The sequence below is a fragment of the Xenopus laevis genome, chromosome 6S (assembly GCF_017654675.1).
Source record: "Xenopus laevis strain J_2021 chromosome 6S, Xenopus_laevis_v10.1, whole genome shotgun sequence".
NCBI classification, from domain to species: Eukaryota; Metazoa; Chordata; class Amphibia; order Anura; family Pipidae; genus Xenopus; species Xenopus laevis.
The window spans coordinates 5,337,679-5,365,084 of record NC_054382.1 but is presented as its reverse complement, the minus strand read 5'-3'; the positions used below and the strand labels follow the sequence as shown (position 1 = coordinate 5,365,084).

Here is a 27,406-nt window from a genome sequence, read left to right as displayed (position 1 = left end):
GATGAGACTTCTCCTCGCCCGCTGGCACTGCCCCCCACTAAGCCAAGAAGTCGTGATAGAGGGGACACACAGCGGCCGAGGAGAAGAAGGTCATGGTCCCCATGGGAAGCCAAGCAAAGGCACGACACACACTCGGATGATTTAGTGATGAGGGGCTGGATCAGGAACGTCCCTGTTCTGCTGTAGGTCTCCAAACCTGGAGCCATAAATATCCAGGACTTGTATCCAGTTAGGGGACATATGGTAAGTCCCAATTCCCTGGTGTATAAGGAAACAGATTTTATATTAAAGGGACAGGGGTGTATTTATAGAGGACGCAGACCCTGCAGCTACCGGGAGGCCTAGGAAGTATAGGGGCCCCATAATACCCTAATTCATATACATTTTCAATAAATAACGGTAAAACAAGTCAACCTTTAAGTTAACTTTTAATATGTTACAGAATGGCTAATTCTAAGCAACTTTTCACCTGGTTATTTATTATTATCGTGTTTTATTTTTTCCCCTTCTTCTTCTTCTGACTCTTTTCCAGCTTTCAAATGGGGGTCACTGACCCCGTCTAAAAACAAATGTTCTGTAAGGCTACAAATGTAATTCTAAAGGTTTACACATGTATATATCCAATTTCTGCCAATATATTGCACATTTCATGTTTACATATTTATTGTGTATTTTTAAGTGCCTTTTTGTGCTATGTACCAGCTGGAGCCACGTTGTTTCGTCTCACTGTGTATTCGTATACTGCTGAGATGACAATAAAGTTTACTTTGACTTGAAATGTATTGGTTTTTCCTTTTTTTATTACTCCTCTGTCTATTCAGGTCCTCTCCTGTTCCAGTTTCTTATTCAAATCAATGCATGGTTGCTAGGGTAATTTGGACCCTGGCAACCAGATTGTTGAAACTGCAAATTGGAGAGCTGCTGAATAAAAAGCTAAACAATTCAAAAACCACAAATATTAAAAAATGAAAACCAATCGAAATTGTCTCAGAATGTCCCTCTCTATGTCATAATAAAAGTTAACTTAAAGGTGAACAACCCCTTTAATAGTCTACATTCACCTTATTCACTAGCCAGCTGACCGGCCAGAGAACTGACTTCATTGTTTCAAAAGTCAGAACCAGGGAACAGAAATGTATAAGAATTGGATTTGCGCAGAACTATAAAACCACTGACAATGTATGAAAATGGAAGGGTTTGAAATGTATAGGAGGCATGTACTATGGATATAATATAAATAGTAGGATTAGCAGCCCTGTAATCTGTATAAAATGAGTGTACAGATATTTAAGGCATATGACCAGTAATAGCCACACCTCCTCTGACGAATCACCCAATATCGTGAACCGCGTCAGGAGGGAGTGGCTGACATGAGGTATGCAGACAGGGGGGGAGACACTGCTTTATGGTGAGATATGGGGAAGGTTTTCCATGTGAATTTTTCAATGACTTAATAAGTGATGCACCAAATCCACTATTCTGGATTCGGCGGAACCCCCCGAATCCTTTGCAAAAGATTCAGCTGATTACCGAACTGAATCCGAATCCTAATTTGCATATGCAAATTAGGCCTGGGAAGGGGAAAACATGTTTTACTTCCTTGTTTTGTGACAAAAAGTCACGCAATTTCCCTCCACCCCTTCCCTAAAATTTGGTTCGGCCCGGCAGAAGGATTCGGCCTAATCGAATCCTGCTGAAAAACCCAAATCCTGAACTGAATCCTGGATTCGGTGCATCCCTAGATTTAATGCTGTTTATACTGTTATTGGTGATTTTGCACAAATAAATATTTGAAGTGAGAGGCTGTGCATGTTACATTTTAAAAGGAAAACTATATCCCCAAAATAAATACTTGAGCAACAGATAGTTTATATCAAATTAAGTGGCATATTAAAGAATTGTATCAAACTGGAACATATATTTAAGTAAATATTGCCCTTGCATCTCTTGCCTTGAATCATCATTTTGTGATGGTCTGTGTTCTGCCTCAGAGATCACCTGACCAGAAATACTGCAGCTCTAACTGTAACAGGAAGAGATCACCTGACCAGAAATACTGCAGCTCTAACTGTAACAGGAAGAGATCACCTGACCAGAAATACTGCAGCTCTAACTGTAACAGGAAGAGATCACCTGACCAGAAATACTGCAGCTCGAACTGTAACAGGAAGCATTCACCTGGCCAGAAATACTGCAGCTCTAACTGTAACAGGAAGAGATCAGCTGACCAGAAATACTGCAGCTCTAACTGTAACAGGAAGAGATCACCTGGCCAGAAATACTACAGCTCTAACTGTTACAGGAAGAGATCACCTGACCAGAAATACTGCAGCTCTAACTGTAACAGGAAGAGATCACCTGACCAGAAATACTGCAGCTCTAACTGTAACAGGAAGAGATCACCTGACCAGAAATACTGCAGCTCTAACTGTAACAGGAAGAGATCACCTGGCCAGAAATACTGCAGCTCTAACTGTAACAGGAAGAGATCACCTGACCAGAAATACTACAGCTCTAACTGTAACAGGAAGAGATCAGCTGACCAGAAATACTGCAGCTCTAACTGTAACAGGAAGAGATCACCTGACCAGAAATACTGCAGCTCTTACAGTAACAGGAAGAGATCACCTGACCAGAAATACTGCAGCTCTAACTGTAACAGGAAGAGATCACCTGACCAGAAATACTGCAGCTCTTACAGTAACAGGAAGAGATCACCTGACCAGAAATACTGCAGCTCTAACTGTAACAGGAAGACGTGCAGAAGCAAAATACAGAACTCTGTCTGTTAATTGGCTCATGTGACCTAACATGTATAGTTTGTTTGTGTGCACGTGAATCCTACAATCCCAGGGGGCTGTCCTTATTTTTTAAAATGCCAATTTTCTATTTATGATTACCCAATGGCACATACTACTAGAAAAGTATATTATTATGAAAATACTTTATTTACATGAAGCAGGTTTTACACATTTTTATAGAGACCTACATTGTTCTGGGGTATAGTTTTCCTTTAATACATGAAAACGTGATATCGGACCCACGCACAGAGCCCGCTACTAGATAGCATATACCCCAAACATTAATTGATGTCACTAAATTGTTTACAATTCACATTTCTATTATTAGGCAACAACTGATGTTTGGGTTTATGTTTAGGGTTGACCTCTCGGTGCTCAAGGTGATTGCCATGAATTCAGACTGAAGCCGCCTCTCGACTACAAGCCTGGCGACATTCTCTTGCTGCCGTTACTCCCGCCCCTCATGTGTGGTCACGTTGGGTTCACACAGCAACAAACCCGAGAGAGTGAATTGGAAGACAAAGGCCTTTGTACCAGCAGAAGCCATAGCTGTGAGCTGACCTCCTCGCAGGGCACAGTGAAAGGCCACTCGCTGCTCGCGAGGATTTTTCAAGGCTCAGTATAAATGACAGGAGGGAAGTGGTGGTGTTTAAAGAGACAGCAGGGAGTTTCATGCTTGTGTCGTAGCCTGGGGCATCCTGGCATGAGTTTCTGGGGGAGGGAATGGTATTGTGGCCATTGGGCAAGTCAAACTGAATGAGGCCTATCAGCTGGAACATGTGCAATAATATAGTAGGAGGCCAGTTAGAGGGATAGCGATGGGCACTAAATCCTAGCAGTGTTTTTCCTGCTGAAAGAGCATTGTGACGTCACTACAAGTCACCGGTGTTGATGCCAAACATTTTTATGAATTTAGTGGGCCCTCAATTGTGCTTTAAAGGGGTAGTTTACCTCTAAATGAACTTTTAGTATGATGCAGAGAGGGAGACAATTTGCAATTGGTTTTCATTCTTTATTGTTTCTGAGTTATTTAGCTTTTTATTCAGCAGCTCTACAGTTTAACAATATTTGTGTAGCCTTCCAGAACATTTGTTGTTTAAATGGGGACAGTGACCCAATTTGAAAGCTGGAGAGAGTGTCAGAGAAAGAAGGCAATTCATTCAAAAACGATAACAAAAATAAACGAAGACCAATTGAAAAGTTTCTTAGAATTGGCCATTCTATAACATACTAAAAGTTAACTTGAAGGATGAACCAACCCTTTAAAGAAACACACACAGGGTTTATTACCCGCCATTCATTTAGCCTAAAACAGAGATCACAGTAGTAAGGTAGAAAAGACTCAAGTATTGGTGTGTTTCAAGAGCCTAGGGCCATATCGCTGTTGCTGAACTACAACTGAATTCATGGTGGCTGCTAGTACTGCTACATTAGCACTTCTGGAGGGAGTATTACACAAGCAAGAAGAATGTCCTCTTACAATGATAGTGGCAAAGCCACAGCTTGTTGGAAAATATGAGGATATTAGAAGTAACCTCGGAATTCCACGACCTGTATAAAAACACTCGTCCTTCAGACTTGTGACCCTTCAATCTTTGTGTTCTGCGGGGGCTGCATAGGACTATAGACGGCTTTGTAGGGTCCTGACTCTCTCAATATAGCTAGGGGGCTATGCAGAATTAGGGGTGAAGTAACTAGTTTTACTACAGGATACCGGCAGGTTGATGAGGAGAGATGGGTATAGATTTATATAGATTGGGGAAAATGATGGGATACTCAGTAAATGTGCTATATATAGTGAATAAAGTACCCCCTCTTGTAAAATATAAGGATATTATAAGTTACCGAGGAGTTTCATGACCATATAAAAGCACGAGGCCGAGTGTTTTTATACAGGTCATTGAACTCCGAGGTAACTTCTAATATCCTCATATTTTACAACTGGGGGTACTTTATTTATTATAATACACAAATTTTAGTGAGTCATGTGACAGAAATGACATCACTACTCACCGTTTATAACTGATGACATCAGAACTCACCGTTTATAAGGATATAATTTACAAGATATTCATGGCTTTTGTGTATTATAGTGAACTTGAAACAAGCAGACGGCACTTCTGGAATAGGATTTATTGGGGTTACTGCTGTAGAACCTTACGTTTCGGGAATGAATCCCTTAATCATAGGTATATATATATATAATGCACAAAAGCCATGAATATCTTGGAAATGATATCCTTATAAACAGTGACTAGTGATGTCATCAGTTATAAACGGAGCTTAGTGATGTCATTTCTGTCACATGACTCACTATAACTTGTGTATTTATAATAAAGAAGCCCTTGTTGGAAATTATGAGGAAAGTACCCCTTATTGTACAGCACCCCAAAAGCAACAAGTCTTTGTAGCTCTCTCTCTCTTTCTATATAGTAAATAAAGAATTGTAAAATATAAGGAGATTAGAAGCAACCTCTGAGTTCCATGACCTGTATAAAAACACTCGGCCTTTGGCCTTGTGCTTTTATATGATTATGAAACTGTAATATCCTTATATTTTACAATAGGGGGTACTTTATTCACTATATATAGAGAGAGCGAGAGCTACAGAGACTTGTTGATGTTGGGGGGGCTGTATTGCTGGAACAGAAGTATCAGGAATTAATTCATGGTTTAATAGTTTCCCTTCACCTTCCCTCTTCACTGTCTTTGTGAGGCCTGAGAGTAGTTGGGGGCATCAATGTTGTGGGATAAATATGGCGTCTCCTGCGGGGCCATTGTGTCCCTCTGATTCATCTCCCGAGCTCAGAACTGATTTTATGGTTGTACCACCCTCCGGTCTGCGGGGGAGTCTTCTGTCTTTGTCACATAATGAAAGGTCAATTAAAAACCCGACGAGTGGCGTCTCCCTTTTCACGGGCAGGGAAGGAGGAATGTCATAGAGCAGTGAGATGTTTTAGCAATTTATCCCATTGTCAGGCTGCAAATGAGAGGGGCTGGAGAATGGCACCATCCCACCCAAGGGGGACATTGCCCTGAGGCCTAACCCCAACATGAATAGGCCTCCGATCAGCAGGGGGCAGGATCCAACCAGGCTGCAAAAGTACAGCCGATGCATTATTGGAGGAAGAAGGGTCTTCATGGGCAGTTGCTGAACTACACCCAAAAACACTGTTCCAAATGCATCGAAAACAACAACAAGGATCCGTGACCAAGAGGTTGTCCGTTTCCATAATGATCCCACTTATTAACTCAGCACTGCTCTCACTATATCTGGGTCCACCCTCAGTATAGAGAATCCAAGTGGATATTGAGTAGAGAGTCCAAGAGGCTTCATTGTTAAAGGAGAACAAAACCCTAAAAATTAATGTGGCTAAAAATGACATATTTTATATACGGAACATATTACACCAGCCTAAAGATTCAGCTTGTCAATAGCAGCAATGATCCAGGACTTCAAACTTGTCACAGGGGGTCACCATCTTGGAAAGTGTCTGTGACACTCACATGCTCAGTGGGCTCTGATTGGCTGTTGAGAAGCTAAGCTTAGGGCTCGTCACTAATTATCCAGCAGAAAATGAGCTTCCCTGGCTGTAATATAAGCTGATGCTACAGGTTTGCTGATTATTCAATTCTGATGCTAATTGCACTGGTTTCTGTGCTGCCATGTAGTAATTATGTGTATTAATTACTAATCAGCCTTATATTGTGACATTTCTATTCTATGTGTACTGTATATTGTGAGTAGGTCCCTAAGCTCAGTAAGTGACAGCAGCACAGAGCATGTGAATCAGTGAATCAGCAGAAAAGAAGATGGGGAGCTACTGGGGCATCTTTGGAGACACAGATCTTTACTGCTAAAGGGCTGTGGTTGCCTTGGGCTGGTACAGAAGCACAAAACATCATGTACAACATTTTTACCTACTTCTTTAGTTAGGCTTTAGTTCTCCTTTAAACAGGGCAGAAGCACCATTTGCCTTCTCCTGAGCCGAGTGTCGCAAGGAACTGATGGGCCACTATGTTCTGCTCAGCTGCAGCTCAGCTTGTTGCTAAGGGTTACTGCACCCTTTTTACCTAAGGCACCGGTTGCACTACAGGCTCTACTGTACGTCCAACTAAGGGCCACCTCCCAGCTTTTGCTGAATAACAATGTGCAGCAGCTCTTTGGCTACCATTGCACCATTTTCCCAGCATGCCATAGCAATGGAATCCACAATTACCAGACACAAACCTTTGCCCTGATATTGGCGCACAGATTTCGGCAGTTAGGGAGCGCGTGCATGCAAGCACAACAAGAGGAAGATATGAGGCTGGAGCTTTGGGCACAACATGCAAAGGGAGTCCTGTATTTAAATGGAAAATATCCCTCCTTTCTGACATGAGCTCATTCATAAAGAAATATTCCACAAATTGAAAGAAAACGATGGTACTCGAATGAGCAGTTTCCCAACATCTCTAGTCACACAGTGTAAAGCAACATCACCCACAACTTATTTAATGTGATAATGGGACTTGAAGTCTCTCTCTGCTTTTCAGAGCATCTTTGTGCCACCCACATGAAGAATATTCCAATCATGTCTAAACGTTCCACAACCGACCCAGCTCAACTTTAGTATCATCAGACCAAAGTAGAGGGATGGAGGGATTTCAGGTTTTGCTTTATATTCCCCTCAGGCCAAAAACCACCCAAGAACTGTAGATCTGCTGGAAAACCAGAGATAGCACTTCATAGGTGGCCCTTCAATCAGTTCTTGTAGCAGGTATGGACAACGGGCTGGATAAACACTGGAAACATATTTAACTTATATCCTGCACCAGGTCCCCTCTGAGTGAGCCTTAAGCTGGCCATAGACGCAAAGATCCAATCGTACGAATCATTGTACGACCGGACTTCCCTATCTCCCGACCTGCCACTAACCATTCTGATCAAATAAAGTAGTAAAAGAACAGATCAGCCGATGTTCTACCCCTGTCAGTAATCGTATAAAAGTTATGTCCAACCAAAGCTGGTGACAGTCTCCCTCTGAAAATCGTACGATCGGCAATACTTGCAGAGATATTATCAGCAGCCGACAGAAATCTTTTTACCTGTCCGATAGACCAAACGACCGATTTCCATGGGACGAAAAATGTCGGGACTCTCCACACACGGTCCAAAAATCTGATCTTTGGGTCTATGGCCAGCTTTAGCCTCACTCTATGTTCCATTCTCCCGGGCAGAGAGGTAATAGAGGGGCACAGCCTCACTGTGGGTTCACCAGGAGACCAGTCATTTGATAAACTGCCTTCTGCACCTTCTGAACCCCCCATTCATCTCAGCCTTTACTTTGTTTGCCAATTGGTCATTTTAGGGGTGTAAAACATGGGAAGCCGACCCTACAACTGCAGAGGAGCCGGGGGCTGTAAAGGGACCAGTGAGGCTCTGAATAATGTGCACTTTCAATACTGTGGCAAAATAGACATTCGAGAAGTTTTGGGGGCTGTTCATTTTTGGAACACAAATAAAATCCATTTCAACCCCCATATTTTGCATTGTGTTTTTATGGTCTCCATCTGTTCTAATGCATTGCAAAGGGTGCTTTTCCAAGATATTACGTCGCATTTGCCCCAAATTTTATACTAAACTTTTGTGTCCGTTTCCCTAAAAATGCCTGTTTGACCTTGTGAAACATTTTATGTTTTCCACCTTATATTTGAGGTCCCCACAAATTCTACCGGTAAACCTCAAATTTATCATTTCCTGCATTTAATCCCCAGGATAGAATATATTATGTGCACAATTGCCTGGATTATTCATTAAATGGGAAATGTATAATGTTCTGTGAGCTGTAAGAGCCTCAGTCCAGGATGTGGTGAAATATTAATCAGGGTGTTTAATCCAGCATAGGGGTCACCAATAGGGATTAATTATATTTTAGTTGGGATTAGGTACAAGATACTGTTCTATTATTACACCGAAAAAGGAAATCATTTTTAAAAATGTGAATTATTTGGATAAAATGGAGTCTATGGAAGACGACCTTTCTGTAATTCAGAGCTTTCTGTATTTATTGCTCTGCAGAAGCTGGTCAAACAAGGATCACATCAACGTGGCCATGCTCTCCCTGTCCAATGAGATTTTGAAACCTTTGGCCAGATATCGGTCAGACAGACCCCTCGAGGGGCCCCATAAACTGCCGACTCGTTCTGAAGGGAATGTCTTATAACGGCCCACGTTGGTCGATGGAAGACTCTGACGGTCACCTCCAGTCTCGGGTCGACAGGTTCGTTTAATAAAGTGCGTCTGGATTCATTAAAAAAAGTTCAAAGAAAAACGAAATATTGTGTGATTTGGTTTAATCTTCCCCTTAGGGAGAATTTTTATTTAACATCCTGAACTAGAGGCGTTTGCGTCTCATTTTACAGTGGATCAGACCTTCCAGGATCCCCCCAGATCAATGTTAAGCCTATAATTCTCCATATATATAGAAGACCGGCACGGACTTTTTTTTTTTTGGAATAATTTAAAACGACATTTTTTCATGAGCAGGTCATCGACTGATCAAACGCTCTAATCTCATTTATCAAATGACAGCACATCCAAACGGCACGTCGAGACTTATTCAAGCTTCGTCTTGTGAATCTAATGGCAACTGTCTGACTTCTGTCCGCCGCGTGCGCTGAAATGGCTGCGGGGCCTGAACGCGGCTGCTGTACGGCGAATTGCTGCACCTGGCTCATCCAGGAGTGATTATCAGGAGATCACCAGTTCTATCAATGACTTATGTGTTGGGAAAAAACATCACTTGATCGTCACAGGAGACACTTTGCGGGTTAATCTTGCCAAAACATGAGCTGTATCCTCAGGGCTCCGTCCAGCCACCGGCTGACAAATAGTTCAGAGATTCTCCCGGCCCGTGGATTCATTGCCATCACAACTATTGGAATTCAGCACATTTTTTGTGGAAGAAAAAAACAAAACACCCTCCCTGTGTGCGTCTGTCAAATACTTTTTGCCCAAAAATGTATTTCTTCATTATCTTGAATGTCTAAGAAACAAGGTAGAGCGATGGATACTTCAAGGGGAACTATCGTGAAAATGTTATATAAGCTTCTACCTACTGAGATAAGAAACTTTTAAATATAATCAATTCAAAATTCTGTAGCATTTCTGAAATAATCAAGTTTATCTTTACGCTCCCTCTCTCTGCATCTGTTTATTTTCATTCTGTCTTCATCTGGGAGTTGGGTGTCAGATAAATGATCCAATATATCTTATAGGGGGGCTTCTTTTACCTAGAAGATGTATTAGAGCTCACTATGAAAATCACCAGACATCACGTCTCTCTACATGCAGAATTTGTACAAAAGGCAGCTATTTTGTTTGAACTGGAATACATAAAATGAGTGAGATCTAATACATCTGCTAGGAAAGGAAGCCCCCCTATAAGATATATTGGATCTAACTGTCGATGAATATCTGAATACAATAAAATATTATGCAGTTTCTGAAATAATCAGAAATCTGTTTATATTCACTATTCCTCTCTCAGCATCTGTTGCTCTTCATTCTCTCTACATGCCGCAGTTGGGTGTCAGATATTCATTGACAGTTAGATCCAATATATCTTATAGGGGGCTCCTTTTGCCTGGAAGATGTATTAGATCTCACTCTATTAAACTCACCAGACATCATGTCTCTCTACATGCAGCATTTGTGCAAAAGGCAGTTATTTTGTTAGATTTTGTTTGTACTGGAATCAGTTATTTGAGTGAGCTCTAATACATCTGCTAGGAAAGAAGCCCCCCTATTAGATATATTGGATCATCTGACACCCAACTCCTGCATGAAGACAGAATGAAGAGAAACAAATCAGAGAGGAATAGTGAAGATAAACTTGATTATTTCAAAAACAATGCAGAATATTTAATTGATTGTATTTAGAAAGTTTCTTACTTCAGTATGACTTATAGCTTAAATTAAATTTTCATTTTTGCAATAGTTCCCCTTTAAGCCCAGAGCAGGTCTACGCTATTCAGCCCAAGAGGCAGCATATCCTGGTCTGTGTGTGGCCTGTCCCTTAAGCAACAATCCATGTGTAAATTCCTAGCCTTTAAAGGCAAAACACACCCTGTGCATAAGCAGGCTACATAACATAAGCTTAGAGGACATTTTCTTGTAGTATTGCTTACTAATTCCAAAATTGTTCCTGTTGATGTCCCTTTAAGTAGGCTGTCAGTTGGCTAAAGTTGCAGTATAATCCTGGGTCTATTCCTAGGGGGAACAGCAACAACAGGGGATATAGGAAACATCTAGGAGGGACATTTATCAAGGGACAAATTTCAAATTCACAAGTTTTTTTTTAAACTCGCATGAATTTGATTTTACTCGAAATCCGATTTTTTTTTATTAAAAAAAATATGTAAATATGTAAAACTCGGACAAAATTTACCAACGCGAAAACTCCAATTCTATTAGAATTCAACAAACTCTAATCTAGTTTTTTTCTCCGAAAAAAAAATGGAATGTCAGGAAGGCTGCAAACATCTTCAAGTTGGTCATTGGACCTCTCCCATTGACTTATACACGGATTCGGCAGGTTAAAGGTGGCGAATAGTCAAATTCTTAAAAGTTTGAATTTTAAGTCGAATTTGAGAGTTTTGATAAAATAAAAAATTAGAAAATTTGGATTTTCAATTCGACCCCTAAATCTGCTCTTTAGAGTGCTAGCGGTGTATGGAAGCAGTACCACAAAGGCAAAGAAGAGAAAACTTGGAGCCAAAGTTCTTCGAAATCTACGGCTGAACACCAAGAATGCAGATTTACAGTAGTACTAGTAGACTAGTGGACTAGTGATGTGCGATACCCATGGGACCCGCAGGTTGGGTGGGTTTGGGCCAACCTTGCACACTCCTTTCTGGGTCGCACAACAGCAAACAAGCTGCTGTGTAGTCATGGAGTCAGCCATTCAAGCACAGGATACACAGTAGATAACAGATAAGTACTACTATAGTTTATATAAACAAGCTGCTGTGTAGCCATGGGGGCAGCCATTCAAGCACAGGATACACAGTAGATAACAGATAAGTACTACTATAGTTTATATAAACAAGCTGCTGTGTAGCCATGGGGGCAGCCATTCAAGCACAGGATACACAGTAGATAACAGATAAGTACTACTATAGTTTATATAAACAAGCTGTGGGATGGGAATGGGATTCTTTAGAACTTATGTTTTCTACAGTATCTCCTGTGCTTATTTTCCCTGATTAATTGCGCTAATCATGGCTGTGGTACTGTTAAAAAACCGAATGTCTGTTGAGCCCCAAACTTTGAAATGCTTACCCCGTAAACGCTGTGAGCTGGGTGTGTGAGCCCCAGGTCCAATGCTCGTGAATTAAACAACTTCTGGACAAGCTGAAACTTGAGGGGGCAAAGCACTCACGCAATGTATTGAGTGGCGCCGGCGCACCGTAGCAGGAGGTGTCTGTGGAATTGTAGAAAAGTATCGGCAAACACTCTGGACGCCACTCGTAAGTAGAGATGGGTGAATTTGATCCGTTTCATTAAAAATTCGCTGCTGGCGAAATGTCGCAGACGCCCATTAAAGTCTATGGGTGTCAAAAAATTGCGAAAATTGTTTTGACGGGCGCCACCATACAAGTCTATGGGCGTAATTTTTTTGGCGAAACTAGGCGAAAAAATTCGCCCATCCCTACTCATAAGATAAAAGGCAACTTTAAATCAGCAGATTACAAACATCAAGTCCTGACGCGTTTCGTATCCTACGACTATGTATCTTACGATACGCAACGCGCCAGGACTTGGATGTTTTTAATGTGCTGAAATAAAGTTGCCTTTTACCTTATGAGTGGGGTCGGGAGTGCTTGCCGATACTTTTCTATAAATGGACAAAGTGTGTGTGTGTAAATGCATATAAAGCAGTTGAAGTAATGCCAATGCACATATATAAAGAGAAGATGTGAAATAGATGGAATTTTATTCTAATAGCTTTAATTACAGTGCTTGTTTGTCCAAATGAAAACAAGAATACAAAACATTTGATTACAATTGGTTTACTGAAAGCAATAAAGATTCCACATCACTAAATAAACCAGCTCCGACAGGTCCTCGCGCTCCACTAAGTCCAGCTTTTTCAGTGTCGTTCAGAAATACGAGAAAACAAAAACATTATTTAAAAAAAAAAAAAAAAAAAAAGTCTTTTCACGAGGAGATCGTTGCAGCATGAGGCATGCCAGTGGGGAATGATATATGTACTCCAAGAAGCACCAGAAGATAAAATAGAAACAAAGATCCAAAACAGAAGTTGTTCTAGAGCGGAATGGCTAAACATTTGTACTTGTCAAACATACAAGACGTAAGCGAGGTGCGTTTCTCATGAGATACAGAACTGTCTACCAATGACTGAGCAGGACTCCATGCGCTCTCTCTGCAACGAGTACAAAAACCATCATGGAAAAGCAAAGAAAGCTGTAAAGCAATTCCCAAACCTCCACCTTTAGTAGCCAACAGTGAACTGAATGCAGATTTGACACTCAAGAGCTCGTATGCCCACTAGCCCGCTGATTTCATCCGTCAAGCCTGTTTCCTACATGGGTTCCAAGTAGGGTTGCCACCTTTTCCTAAAATTTTTACCGGCTGACGGGGTTGGGAACAAAAGGGGCGGTGATGTGATGTAAAAGGGGTGGGGCCACGCTGCACAGATCGCCAGGAGGAGCACAAAAAAAGTTACGTTTCCAGGCGATTGGGGGCGGGCCAAGGGGTCTTGTTAAGGGTATTACAAATTTACATGCAGCTACATTGCCGGTAAACTTGTAATACCAGCCCCGGCAGGTGTTTTACCAGCTAGTCCGGATGGCAACCCTAATTCCGCTAGTCCGGATGGCAACCCTAGTTCCAAGACTAAAAGTCCCATACATGGGCTGATAAAAGACCAGGTGTGGGGCCATCCGATCGGGGCCACATCTATGCGTTTATGCGCTCCAACTGCCCGTATCGGATCCATTATGATCCGATCGTTGGGCACTAGGGCCGATATCGCCCACCTCAATGTCGATAAATGATCAACATCGCCAAACGAGCGGATCTCGATGTCTATGGCCACCTTAACAAATGTGAAGATGAAGCATCAAATGCATTAAAGGGATTGTTCAGCTGCCAAACACCTTTTCCAGTTGTTTTCAGATTGTTCTCCAGAAATCACTTTCCACCGTTTTCCAAATCCTAAATTTAAAAAAGTTGATAAAATTCTCAGCAGCATCTCTGGAAATATTAACTATTTTATTAATTCTAACAGCTGCCTTTAATGAAACCCAGGGATTCTGCTCAGCAGGGACAAACATAAGAAATATATCAATTTAGAACAGTTTAGAGAGTCAGCGACTAGTGATGTGTGGGCCGACCCGAAACCCGCAGGGGTCGGGCAGACTCCTGAACAAAATCTTCTGGTCGCAGGCAGAGCCTTCTCCTGCTCTCCCCGCCCGCGACCTAGTACTGCCGACTTCCGGCATCGGAATTTATAGGTTCAGGGTCGGGTCGAGAAATTGTCGACTCGCACATCACTATCAGCAACCCACTCCCTCCCACAGCAGCTTTAGAAAGATGAAAAATAAAATTTTACACTTGAATATTAGAAAAACAGTCACACATACAAAATAATTGGAAAACTTTATTTCTGAAACCAACTGAACTGAAAAAAGAGTTAGAAGGTGAACAACCCATTTAAAAGTACCCTATGCAGCAGGACGATTTCTTACAGTTGGCCCCAAAAAAAGGGGGCAGATTTATGATACGACGTGAAAACCCCATCAAGAAGGAAAGGCCAACGAATGCAATCCACTAGCAAGAAACAGCATTGGGAAAGTTCAGTCTGGAAAGTAATTTAAAAGAAAAAAAAGTGTCTTTTGTTCCAGTGTGACGGCCAACAATGAAAAATGGCCACTTTATTTACACTCTCGGCTTAATAAATGGTCTTAGTCTTCACTTGAGCACAAGCAGAGAAGCTATAAAACGCAGGCAGATCCAGTGACAAAGCAATTCCATGGACCCGCACTGTAACCATGCAAAGAAAAGGAATCACTGAGTTTAACTCCTGTCATGTAACATCACAACAAGCCCTCTAGCAGCAGAGGTTAAATACGTTTAAAGCCCTGCTCAATGGTAACTCGGCAAATTAACTCCTTTAGTGCCGGCTGGGATACAGTAGATTGCCCTGCCCCACCCTGATAACTGCACGGAAGAGAGGACCAATCAACTTCCGCTAACCAAGCGTAAAGGTAAACCGATTGGAAAATGATCTACTGTTACTTTAAAAACGAGCGGTGTACTCGATTCCTGCGGTGGGGCGCAGCAGCAGATGGGACTTTTTTTTTTTTTTCTGCGTATGCCCCTTCCAGTATGAAGTGGTGATTTTGAGAAGTTAAAAAAATTTCGGGTAGTATTGCATAGGAGTGCCAGAAACTGCCTCATTGGAAACAAACTATTTACATTAAATAAGACACCGAACTGTTAGAGGGCGCTTCTCTCCCACATTTACAGCGCGGTGCAATACGGGGAGGAGAAAATGGACTGATTCCGGCACTCAATAGCGCAAAGTAGCACAAACTGCCACATCAGAGAAAAGCATAGGGGGAGGAGGAATAAGGAAGGCATGAACAGGGGAAGACAAAAACAAAACAACCAATAAGGATGCAGGCTTCATTTCTGGTTTCGGAGCTGATTGGACAACCAGTCGAGTCCTTCATAAAGCCCATCTCCACTAGTAGCACATGTTGCCTGGATATACCAGTTCCTATGGCGCAGGGAATGCAGGCCTAACTTGTCTGTAATTTCTGCTGCATTCATGGCATTGGGCAAGTCCTAGAAGAAAACAAGAAAGAAGGCAGATACAATAAAGTTACTCCTATGTCCTCCAGACTTATTTTCCATTTGTGTTTTGCCCAACAGAAATATTACAAAACTGAATATGTTTCCGGTGTGTTTTATTTCTCTGCACAAGTTCTATTGCTCAGCCACAAAATAAACATGCATGCCTGCGGATGTAGCTAGACTTCTGACTAAAAATGAGTCATGATCCTTTTGGCCGTATTGTGTAGCTAGGCCTTACTGAATATCTGTATGGGTTAATGGAGAAGGAAAGGCTAAAAGTAAGTAAGCTTTATCAGAAAGGTCTATATAAATACACCAATAAACCCTCAAAGTAATGCTGCTCTGAGTCCTCAGTCAAAAGAAACAGCACATTTCTTTCCTTCTATTGTGTACTCATGGGCTTCTGTATCAGACTTCCTGTTTTCAGCTTAAACCTCCAGGGCTTGGGCTTGAGCATGCTCAGTTTGCCCCTCTCTCCCTTCCTTTACTGCTGTAATCTGAGCCCAGAGCTATGAGAGAGCAGGGAGAGACTCAGGCAGGAAGTGATGTCTCACCAAGCTAATTTGGCAGCTGCTATCATAAACAAACAGAGAGCATATAGAGCTGTTTACTTAGGTATGGTAAAGCATTCTGCAGAATAAATAAATATAGTCTTATACCTTGCACTATTGTGGCTAATCTATTGGCAATAAATTGCTTCAGTAGCTTTCCTTCCCCTTTCAAGGAGAAACCAACCTGTACTAGAAAAAACCCTACCCTGCGTAGACCAACCTCCCTCCTCCCCTACAGCCTAACTCCCCCCTCCGGGCAAATGCCCCTAATTTTTTACTTACCCCTCCGTGCAGATCTGGCCTCGGGAGTTCACGGGCGCCATCTTATTTTTTCAGTCTTCTTTGGAATCTGAGCGGAGTTTCGGCACACGCGCAGTTGTAGTAAATTTCCAGTTTCCAAAAGTCCCGAAAAATTTTCAGAATTTTTTTTTTACTTTTGGTGCATGCGCAGTCATTCGCGACCGGAAATTTACTCCAACTGCGCATGCGACGAAACTCCTGAGGCCAGATCTGCATGGAGGGGTAAGTAGAAAATTTGGGGCATTTCCCGAAGTGGGCAGTTAGGCTGTGGGGGAGGAGGGTCTACGTAGGGTTGGGTTTTTTTCTAGTACGGGTTTGTTTCTCCTTTAAGGAGTCCACCCTGGCCCTGATCACGTGCAAGGGAGCCTTTACAGTATGAGATACACTGCTATAGGGCTGCTGTGGGAAGCAACATCAGAATCTGCAGATATTCAGATTTTCATTAGTTTTCTTTATCAGTGATCTAGTGGTTCATTAGTAGCAAATAGTAAACAAATGTTGCAGGAAGGGAGGACTGTACAATATTATCCTTTGCAATATGTCAAGTCTGATTCAACTGAATACTGGAATTAGTTCCCATGAAGCAGATAATGGAGCCATATTTATTGTTCCACCAATCATAAGCAGTTACACAGCCAAATACGTAAATGGAAAGCACAACAAAGAGCTGTAGTACCAACCTGTTTGTTAGCAAATACTAGTAAAACAGCATCGCGGAGTTCATCTTCTGCCAACATTCTCATAAGCTCTTCCCTGGCCTCGTTCACTCGCTCACGATCATTACTGTCCACCACAAAGATCAAACCTGCAAAGTTATCAGAAAGGAAGAGTCAACAGAAAGAAACATAGAACAGTTTTCTGAAATAATGACTTGATGTTCAATAAGTATGTACAGTCAAAAATTGAGTCTGGAGCTGCATTTCTTTCTACTTTACTAGGGATGCACCGAAACCACTATTTCGGATTCGGCCGTATCCTTCACGAAAGATTAGGCCGAATACCGAACCAAATCCTAATTTGCGTATGCAAATTAGGGGTGGGAAGGGGGAAACATTTTTAACTTCCTTGTTTTGTGACAAAAAGTCACGTGATTTCCCTCCCGTCCCTAATTTGCATATGCAAGTTTGTATTTGGTTCGGCCAGGCAGAAGGATTCGGCCGAATCCAAACCCTGCTGAAAAAGGCCGAATCCCGAACGGAATCCTGGATTCGGTGCATCCCTATACTTTACATGTTAATATATTTCAGCATGTTTTAACTTTAAGCCGGATTTATTTCTGTGAGTGCTGCACCCAGGTCAGCCATAAATCACCTAGAGCAGCGCAGCAACGGACTTCCGGCTTAAGAAGAAGCCGGGTCAGGATAAGTGGAGCTCGCAGGTAGGATAAAGCTGAGGGTATGTCGCTATATCGCCCGATTGCCGAGACACAGCACAACCGGAAGATATTCATTATGGCATATTTTAATAAAGCATTAAAAATACTGAACATTGTGCTGGAAAGAGGAGATACTAGACGGGGCTATAATGTGTTTTATTTTGTGTTATTGGTCCTTTAATGGTGCTGCTCCAGCAGAAATCTGCACTGAAATCTGATTCTCAAATGAGCAAACAGATTTTTCTATCTTTAATTTTGAAATCTGACATGGCTCTAGACATAGTCAGTTTCCCAGCTGCCCTTAGTCATGTGACTTGGGCTCTGATAAACTTCAGTCACGCTTTACTGCAAGTTGGAGTGATCTCACCGCCCTCCTTTCCCTGCCAGCAGCCTAACAACAGAACAATGGGAAGGTAACCAGATAGCAGCTCCCTAACACAAGATAACAGCTGCCTGGTAGATCTAAGAACAACACTCAATAGTAAAATCCAGGTCCCACTGAGACACATTCAGTTACATTGAGTAGGAGAAACAACAGGCTGCCAGAAAGCAGTTCCATCCTAAAGTGCTGGCTCTTTCTGAAATCACATGACCAGGCAAAATGACCTGAGATGCACCTACACACCAATATTACAACTAAATACACTTGCTGGTTCAGGAATGACATTTTAAATTGTACAGTGAATTATTTGCAGTGTAATTTAGAAATAAAAACTACACCATAAAAATCATGACAGAATCCCTTTAAGTACTCATGTCCACATATTAACTGAAACATTCACTTGCTTCTACATAGCAGGTAAAACATCTGATACAAAGTACCAAGAGGGCCATGAGATACAAAGACTTTTCTGAAGCAATTAAAAAAAAAAAAAAAAAAGCTTGCAGGGTCTGCACCTGAACAGGTATTTTAAACAGATACAAAAGAAGACTTACCTTGTGTGTTTTGGAAGTAGTGACGCCACAGAGGTCTAATCTTATCCTGACCACCAACATCCCACACTGTGAAACTGATGTTCTTGTATTCTACGGTTTCAACATTAAAGCCTGGGGGGGGGGGGTAAGAGGGAAACACAATTAGAAATATATAAAGGATAAAAAGTAAAGGTAGCCGAAAGCAAAACATTTGCGACTATACACACACACATTTCTCCCTACGTCACAAAACCATTTATCCCTCACTCTGTACATGTGCTATCATTTGCTGTTACACTTGATTGACATGTCTATGAACCAGAGCCCAAAATCTGCCAGTTATTGGCAGGACTGGCACTTGCCATTGGTCTAAAAGCCAATTTGCTCCAATGGCTGTCATTGAATGGCAAACCAAACACCTAGTGTGCCATGGGCTGAACAAACAGACCTTTGTCTTTGTGTTAGGGATGCACTGAATCCACTATTTCGGATTCTGCCAAACCCCTGAATCCTTTGTGAAAGATTTGGCCGAATACCGAACCGAATCCTAATGTGCATATGCAAATTAGGTTGCGAAGGGGAAAAATGTTTTTACTTCCTTGTTTTGTGACAGTTACGTGATTTCCACCCGCCCCTAATTTGCATATGCAAATTAGGATTCGGTTTGGCCGTGCAGAAGGATTCCAAATCCGAATCCTGCTGAAAAAGGCCAACCCCCCGAACCGAATCCTGGATTCGGTGCATCCCTACTTTGTGTGGCATGTGGAGTAACTTTCCAACACAGCAAATTAATTTATATAATTAAAAAAACAAATCAATAAATAAAAATGGAGGGGGTGACCCAAACACCTATAAACAGGCATAAATGCGAATATGAATGATGCGCATATCAGACAATGTAGCAGTGCATCATTTTATGGAACAGATCAATGTAAAAACCAGGGTTAACAGGTTGTGCAAAATAAAATGTTAAAATGTTTTAATATACAGTGAAATCTCAATATTACACACCCTGATTTTAAGTTGTCCCATCAATCTATAATACATTTATGACTGTACATGTTCCACGTTCCCTGATTTTACACCATTTTTTTAGGGTCCCCTGAAAAACGGGAATGCTACTGTAGTAAGCCAAAAATGTAAACTTAAGCCAAGGCTGGAATGAACGAATGTCTAACATAACAGCCAGAACACAACTGCCTAATAGGGATGGGCGATTTCATTTGTTTGGCCAAAAATTTGCTGACACCCATTAAAGTCTATGGGCGTCAATTTTTTTTGACCCAAGTCGTAACGTAACGCCATACAAGTCTATGGGCATCATTTCTGTGGCGAAAAAAATTCGCCCATTCCTGTTGCCTATTTAAAGCTCTCTAACCTGTTAGTCAGTGACTTGAAAAGGGGGAGGGCACATGGCACATAAATTGTTCAGTTAGTCTGCGAGGTTAGAGAGATTCAACGGAGGAAACTGGGTCCTGGCTATAATGTTAGACATCTGTTCACTCCAACTTTTATAGAGAACATTTTTATCTTGCACAATGATTTTTTTACCCCGAATCAATAGGATGGCTCCCCAGTGAAGTGTTCCTTGACCAGTTAGGACTGATGAGCTGCTGGTTGCACTATGACCTCCTATAAAAGTGCGGTTGTGTCTGAAGTAATAAGGAGTCACTGCCTCTGTATAAGAATATCCATCTCTAAGCAAACTGCCACCCCAATCACTGTACAGATTTAAACTGTCAGCAGTTCCTTACCTATTGTTGGAATTGTTGTTACTATTTCCCCCAGCTTCAGTTTGTACAAAATGGTAGTCTTTCCAGCCGCATCCAGACCCACCATGAGAATACGCATCTCCTTCTTGCCAAAAAGGCCTTTGAAGAGATTGGCAAATACATTCCCCATATTGGAAATATGAGGTTATTAAGAGTGGAAGATAAAACCTAAGAGAAAACAAACAGCATATTAGAATTTCATCCACATGTTATTAAGAGGATACAATTCAGATTGACATTACACAGCGACATAGAAACCATAAAGAGTTTGCAACAAGTCATAAAACCCAATATTTAATGGTATCCTTCAAGTAACGAATGCTCTGGGCATTCATATACAGGTATGGGACCTGGAATTCAGAATGCTTGTGACCTGGGGTTTTCCGGATACCAGATCTTTCCATAGTTTGGATCTTCATACCTTAAGACTACTAGCAAATCATGTACACATGAAATAAACCCAATAGGCTGAATCTGCTTCCAATAAGGATTAAATTATATTTTATGGTGGCCATAGACGTCGAGATCCTCTCCCCGATATGCCCACATTGAAGTAGGCGATATCGGGCTAATCCAATCGTGGGCCCTAGGGCCCAACAATTGGGTCAGAATGAATCCGATACAGGCGCGTGTATGGGGGCCTTAAGTCCGACGGTATTTTTGAACCTGTCCCGATCGAGATCTGGCAGACTTTCAGCCAGATATAGATCGCAGAAGCCCGTCCGATGGCCCCACACACAGGCCAATAAGCGGTCTGTCGGAAGCTTTTATCGGCCCGTATAGAGAAAAGGGGAATCATTTATGTGGATAAAATGGAGTCTATGGGAGATGTCCTTTCTGTAATTTGGAGCTTTCTGGATAACGGGTTTCCCGATAACTAGGGATGCAACGAATTAAGGATTCGGCCTTTTTCAGCAGGATTCGGATTCGGCTTGTGTCTTAGCAATCAGACATCCAAATGATGTGGTCAGCAGTTTTTGCCCAAAAATCACGATCGAGTTCCTAGCAAATGAGAACTATATATAGGGTTGCAAATATGTCTGGTTTTTAACTGGATAGTGGGGTTTTTGCACTCTGTGTCCAGTTCACAACTGCCTGCTTAAATTTCAAAACTTGAAACATTGATATGCCACTCCCCGGATAAGACACATTAAAGGGGAAGGAAACCTTGTCGGCGCAAACCCCCCACCCCCCTTCCCGTTTGTTGCCCACTTACTTCGTTTTAGATCCAAATTACGGAAAGATCCATTATCCGCTGGGCAAATGCCCCTAACTTGTTACTTACCCTTCTGCGCAGGTCCAGTCCAGGGAGTTCACAGACGACATCTTCTTCCACGCGATCTTCTTCCTGCTTTGACCGGCATTTTGGCGCATGCGCAGTAGGATCATTTCACCGGTACGCATCGACTGCGCATGCACCAAAAGTCACGCGCATGCGCAGTAGATCGTACCGGCGAAATTATCCTACTGCCCATGCGCCGGTCAAAGGAGGAAGAAGATCGCGTGGAAGAAGATGTCGGCTGTGAACTCCCTGGACTGGACCTGCGCAGAAGGGTAAGTAACAAGTTAGGGGCATTTGCCCAGCGGATAATGGATCTTTCCGTAATTTGGATCTAAAACGAAGTAAGTGGGCAACAAACGGGAAGGGGGGTGGGGGGTTTGCGCCGACAAGGTTTCCTTCCCCTTTAAAGCCCTACCCAAGACATCACCCGTTATGCACCCCCATAGAGGTGGCAACTATAAATACATAAGAGAACCATAACATAAAACTTTATTCACCAGTAGATCCTTCCGGCAGACACAATGGAGCCAATCAGATGAGGAAAGGGGAACTATAGCGAAAATGAAATTTTAATATAAGCTTTCTCATACTAAGTAAGAAACTTTCTAAATACAATCAAAGTTTATCTTCACTTTCCCTCTCTCAGCATCTGTTTCTCTTCGTTCTGTCAGATGAATGATCCAATATACAGTCTATGAAAAAGTTTGGGAACCCCTCCGCCTGCAAAATAATTTACTCCACTTTCAACAAAAAAACCCCCAAAAAAAAACAGTGGTAGGTCTTTCATTTCCCAGGAACATCTGAGTACTGGGGTGTTTGCTGAACAAAGATATTTAGTGAAGCAGTATTCAGTTGTATGAGATTAAATCAAATGTGAAAAACTGGTTGTGCAAAAATTAGTAATTTTGCTAATTTGAATGCATGTAACTGCTCAATACTGCTTACTGGCAACACCAAATTGGTTGGATTAGCTCGTTAAAGGGATACTGTCATGGGGAAAAAAAATCAAAATGAATCAGTTAATAGTGCTGCTCCAGAATACTGCACTGAAATCCATTTCTCAAAAGAGCAAACAGATTTTTTTATATTCAATTTTGAAATCTGACATGGGGCTAGACATATTGTCAATTTCCCAGCTGCCCCCAGTCATGAGACTTGTGCCTGCACTTTAGGAGAGAAATGCTTTCTGGCAGGCTGCTGTTTTTCCATCTAACTGAATGTGTCTCAGTGGGACATGGGTTTTTACTTGCATATTTTCTGTTAATCCAATACACTTTATGTCACTGCTGAAATACTACTGTTTCCATAAGGCATGTTATATATTAAAAGGAAGTTGCTACTTTGAAATGATAAACAAAACTCAGAACAAAGAATTAAGAGGGGTTCCCAAACATATGACTTTTTCCTAGCGATGTATTAGAGCTCACTCAAATAACAGATTCTGGTACAAACAAAATAACTGCCTTTTGCACAAATTCTGCATGTAGAGGGAATTTCTAGTGATGGTGATTCTAATACATCTTCTAGGCAAAAGGAGCCCCCCTATAAGATATATTGGATCATTGACCTGGCACCCAACACCCGAATGAAGGCAGAATGAGGAGAAACAGATGCTTATAAACTTGATTATTTCAGAAACGGTACAGTTTTTAATTGATTGTATTTAAAAAGTTTCATATTTCAGTATGCTGAAGCCAATATAAAATTTTCATTTAAAGATAGTTCCCCTTTAAATTTTAGAAAAAAAGGTAAAAAATGCAAAGCAATTGAAAAAAAAAAAAAAGTCTATTGCTGGTGAATAATCTGAAAACGTGTTGGGAAGGTGAAGAACCCCTTTAAGCAGTATATTAAAGCAACTAGACCAGTATTACCACTTTCTAGCCTGGGTTATTGATATGCACATCAGGGTTAGGCAAACGGAGATCATCTCTGAAAACTGCTCAAATGATTCCATGGACAAAACCCCATAGGCCAAAGCTAAAATGTTAGTCTATCCCACTGCATAATTACTCACACTATATCATTTCTGCTGTCTGCGCCACTTATACCAAAATATGTGGGATGGTGCCACCTTTCACAAGCCAACTATTATTATTATTATTATTATTATTATTATATGGCTAAATGCAAACATTGCTGAGCCTGGAAGCATAGCTATTAAAGGAGAAGGAAAGCTACTGAAGCAGTTTATTGCCAATAGATTAGCCACAATAGTGCAAGCTATAACTATATTTTTTCTGCAGAATGCGTTACCATGCCTGAGTAAACAGCTCTAGAAGCTCTCTGTTTAGGATAGCAGCTGCCATATTAGCTTGTTGTGACATCACTTCCTGCCCGAGTCTCTCCCTGCTTGCTCATAGTTCAGATTACAGCAGGGAGGGGAGGAGGGAGAGAGGAACAAACTGAGCATGCTCAAGCCCTAGTCCTGGAGGTTTAAGCTGAAAACAGTTAGTCTGATACAGAAGCCCATGAGTACACAATAGAAGGAAAGAAATGTACTGTTTCTTTTGACAGAGGACTCAGAGCAGCATTGAGGGTTTACTGGTGTATTTATATAGACCTTTCTCATAAAGCTTACTTCGTTTTAGATCCAAATTACGGAAAGATCCATTATCCGGAAACCCCCCAGGCCCCAAGTATTCTGGATAACAGGTCCAATACCTGTACTGCAATTAGCGCACTTTTTTTTTTTTTTTTAGCTTTTCATTAAGCAGCTCTTTGGAGTTCCTGGTTGCTAGGGATCAATTTACCCTAGCTACCAGTGATTGGAGCACAGATTCTTTGGAAATCAGAGGGACTTCAAATCCCAGAAGGTCTGCATTACACAGTGAGTCTAGGGGGTGGAGAAATAGTTTCTCTGCGCTCATTAGGAAATACATGGTTTCCTTTCAATCAGTGGAATCCGGTATTTCGTCTTTTTTACACCCAGCTCATGTCAAAAGGGAGGGGTATTTCAATTTTCCCTTTAAGTAAACCAGACATCCTTCCTTTGCTGGTTACCAGTATCACAGAAGCAAACCACACAGAGGTCTCTGTACACTGCTGCTCCTTGTCCCAAGGCATTACCCAGATATTGCTGCTTTGGAGCAGGACAAGCAATAACACTGCCTCCCTCATATGGCTACTAGTCTGCTCATTGCAAGCCTCGTATGGCTACTAGTCTGCTCATACAAAGCCTCATATGGCTACTAGTCTGCTCATTGCAAGCCTCGTATGGCTACTAGTCTGCTCATTGCAAGCCTCGTATGGCTACTAGTCTGCTCATGCAAAGCCTCACACCTGTACTAAACTCCCGGGACACACATCTGAGCACTGGAGAATCTGATTAGGCAACAAGAGCTGACATTAAGCTCAGACTGTTGGACAGGGCCCTCTTCACCTCTTGTATTATTATTGGTTGCTCTGCATGTCATTCTGTATATTCAGTGAATAAACCCATCTATTGTACAGTAATGCCGAATAGAATTGGAACTATTCTATAAACACCAGTAACCCCAGCCTCTCTCTAAAAAATGAAAAAAAAATTAAAGTCTTTTAAAGTAATGCAAATACAATGTACTTTTATGCTGCACTGTTAACTCTGGTGTGATTGCTTCAGAAACACTACTACTATAGTTTATATAAACAAGCTGCTGTGTAGCCATGGGGGCAGCCATTCAAGCAAAGGATACACAGTAGATAACAGATAAGTACTACTATAGTTTATATAAACAAGCTGCTGTGTAGCCATGGGGGCAGCCATTCAAGCACAGGATACACAGTAGATAACAGATAAGTACTACTATAGTTTATATAAACAAGCTGCTGTGTAGCCATGGGGGCAGCCATTCAAGCACAGGATACACAGTAGATAACAGATAAGTACTACTATAGTTTATATAAACAAGCTGCTGTGTAGCCATGGGGGCGGCCATTCAAGCACAGGATACACAGTAGATAACAGATAAGTACTACTATAGTTTATATAAACAAGCTGCCGTGTAGTCATGGGGGCAGCCATTCAAGCACAGGATACACAGTAGATAACAGATAAGTACTACTATAGTTTATATAAACAAGCTGCCGTGCAGCCATGGGGGCAGTCATTCAAGCACAGGATACACAGTAGATAACAGATAAGTACTACTATAGTTTATATAAACAAGCTGCTGTGTAGCCATGGGGGCAGCCATTCAAGCACAGGATACACAGTAGATAACAGATAAGTACTACTATAGTTTATATAAACAAGCTGCTGTGTAGCCATGGGGGCGGCCATTCAAGCACAGGATACACAGTAGATAACAGATAAGTACTACTATAGTTTATATAAACAAGCTGCCGTGTAGTCATGGGGGCAGCCATTCAAGCACAGGATACACAGTAGATAACAGATAAGTACTACTATAGTTTATATAAACAAGCTGCCGTGCAGCCATGGGGGCAGTCATTCAAGCACAGGATACACAGTAGATAACAGATAAGTACTACTATAGTTTATATAAACAAGCTGCTGTGTAGCCATGGGGGCAGCCATTCAAGCACAGGATACACAGTAGATAACAGATAAGTACTACTATAGTTTATATAAACAAGCTGCTGTGCAGCCATGGGGGCAGCCATTCAAGCACAGGATACACAGTAGATAACAGATAAGTACTACTATAGTTTATATAAACAAGCTGCTGTGTAGCCATGGGGCAGCCATTCAAGTACAGGATACACAGTAGAAAACAGATAAGCACTACTATAGTTTATATAAACAAGCTGCTGTGTAGCCATGGGGGCGGCCATTCAAGCACGTTATCTGTGGTTTATCTGGTGCCTACTCTCCCTTTTCAGCTTTGAATGGCTGCCCCCATGGCTACACAGCAGATTTCCCCTGATCACACTGCTTTGTCAGTCGGAAATATCTCATCCTGACACCAGGCCCCGTCGGTTCAGCTGAAGGGCCGAGACAACAGAGTTCACATATGAATGAACTGCTCACCCACAGGCCGACGCTAAACACCGATCAGGCCCGATTCCCATTCAGACCACCAGGTGCATCATCGACCTTACCCACCTCCCTAACTCCTCGGCTGCACAATCACAAGCTGAAGCCGCTCTTTCACCTCTCTCAGCCGCTCTCAGTGCCGCCCAGTATGTGCTGGCCTCCCAACCTCGCGCTCTCTCGTCCTTCCTGCGGTTCTGTGAGGCGTTGGTTTGTACGGCACAAGATGGCGGACCCCGGCAGCCACGTCAGAGGCAGAGAGAACGCGCTGCGTAAAGTACGTGCGTCACAAACATGGCGGCGGGGCGAGGTTAGTGTGTGTGGTGAATAATGAGTGGACGTCATTACAAGCTGGAGGGTGGGGTTAGTGCGTGGGCGGGAAAGAGAAGTGAGTAGGTGTGAGGTAACTTTTCAGTACTAAGCATTGTATTAGAAATCGTTTCATACCTCATAAATATGTGACTGACACGCGTTATTTTAATCTTATGTAGAAAAACATTTACATTCCATTGGTGAAAAAGCGAACCCTGCGCTGCTACTTTTGCTTATTTTTCCCAGAATTTACAGTGG

General features: G+C 41.9%; 1 protein-coding gene across 4 annotated transcripts; it reads right to left on the bottom strand.

The window, feature by feature from the left end:
• Nucleotides 1–12,764: 12,764 nt before the first annotated feature.
• arf5.S (ADP ribosylation factor 5 S homeolog) lies at nucleotides 12,765–27,115 on the bottom strand. 4 transcript variants are annotated; one of them, XM_018268970.2, is made up of 5 exons: nucleotides 26,958–27,115; nucleotides 20,565–20,750; nucleotides 18,832–18,942; nucleotides 17,201–17,325; nucleotides 12,765–15,660 (listed from the first exon to the last, which is right to left on the bottom strand). In XM_018268970.2, exons 2-5 carry the CDS (start codon nucleotides 20,710–20,712, stop codon nucleotides 15,499–15,501), a joined length of 546 nt encoding a protein of 181 aa, XP_018124459.1. In that variant the 5' UTR covers nucleotides 20,713–20,750; nucleotides 26,958–27,115; the 3' UTR covers nucleotides 12,765–15,498. The 4 variants fall into 4 exon arrangements, with proteins under 4 accessions (XP_018124459.1, XP_018124461.1, XP_018124460.1 ...); XM_018268972.2 differs by having other exon boundaries at nucleotides 26,834–27,110; XM_018268971.2 differs by having other exon boundaries at nucleotides 26,909–27,110.
• Nucleotides 27,116–27,406: the final 291 nt, after the last annotated feature.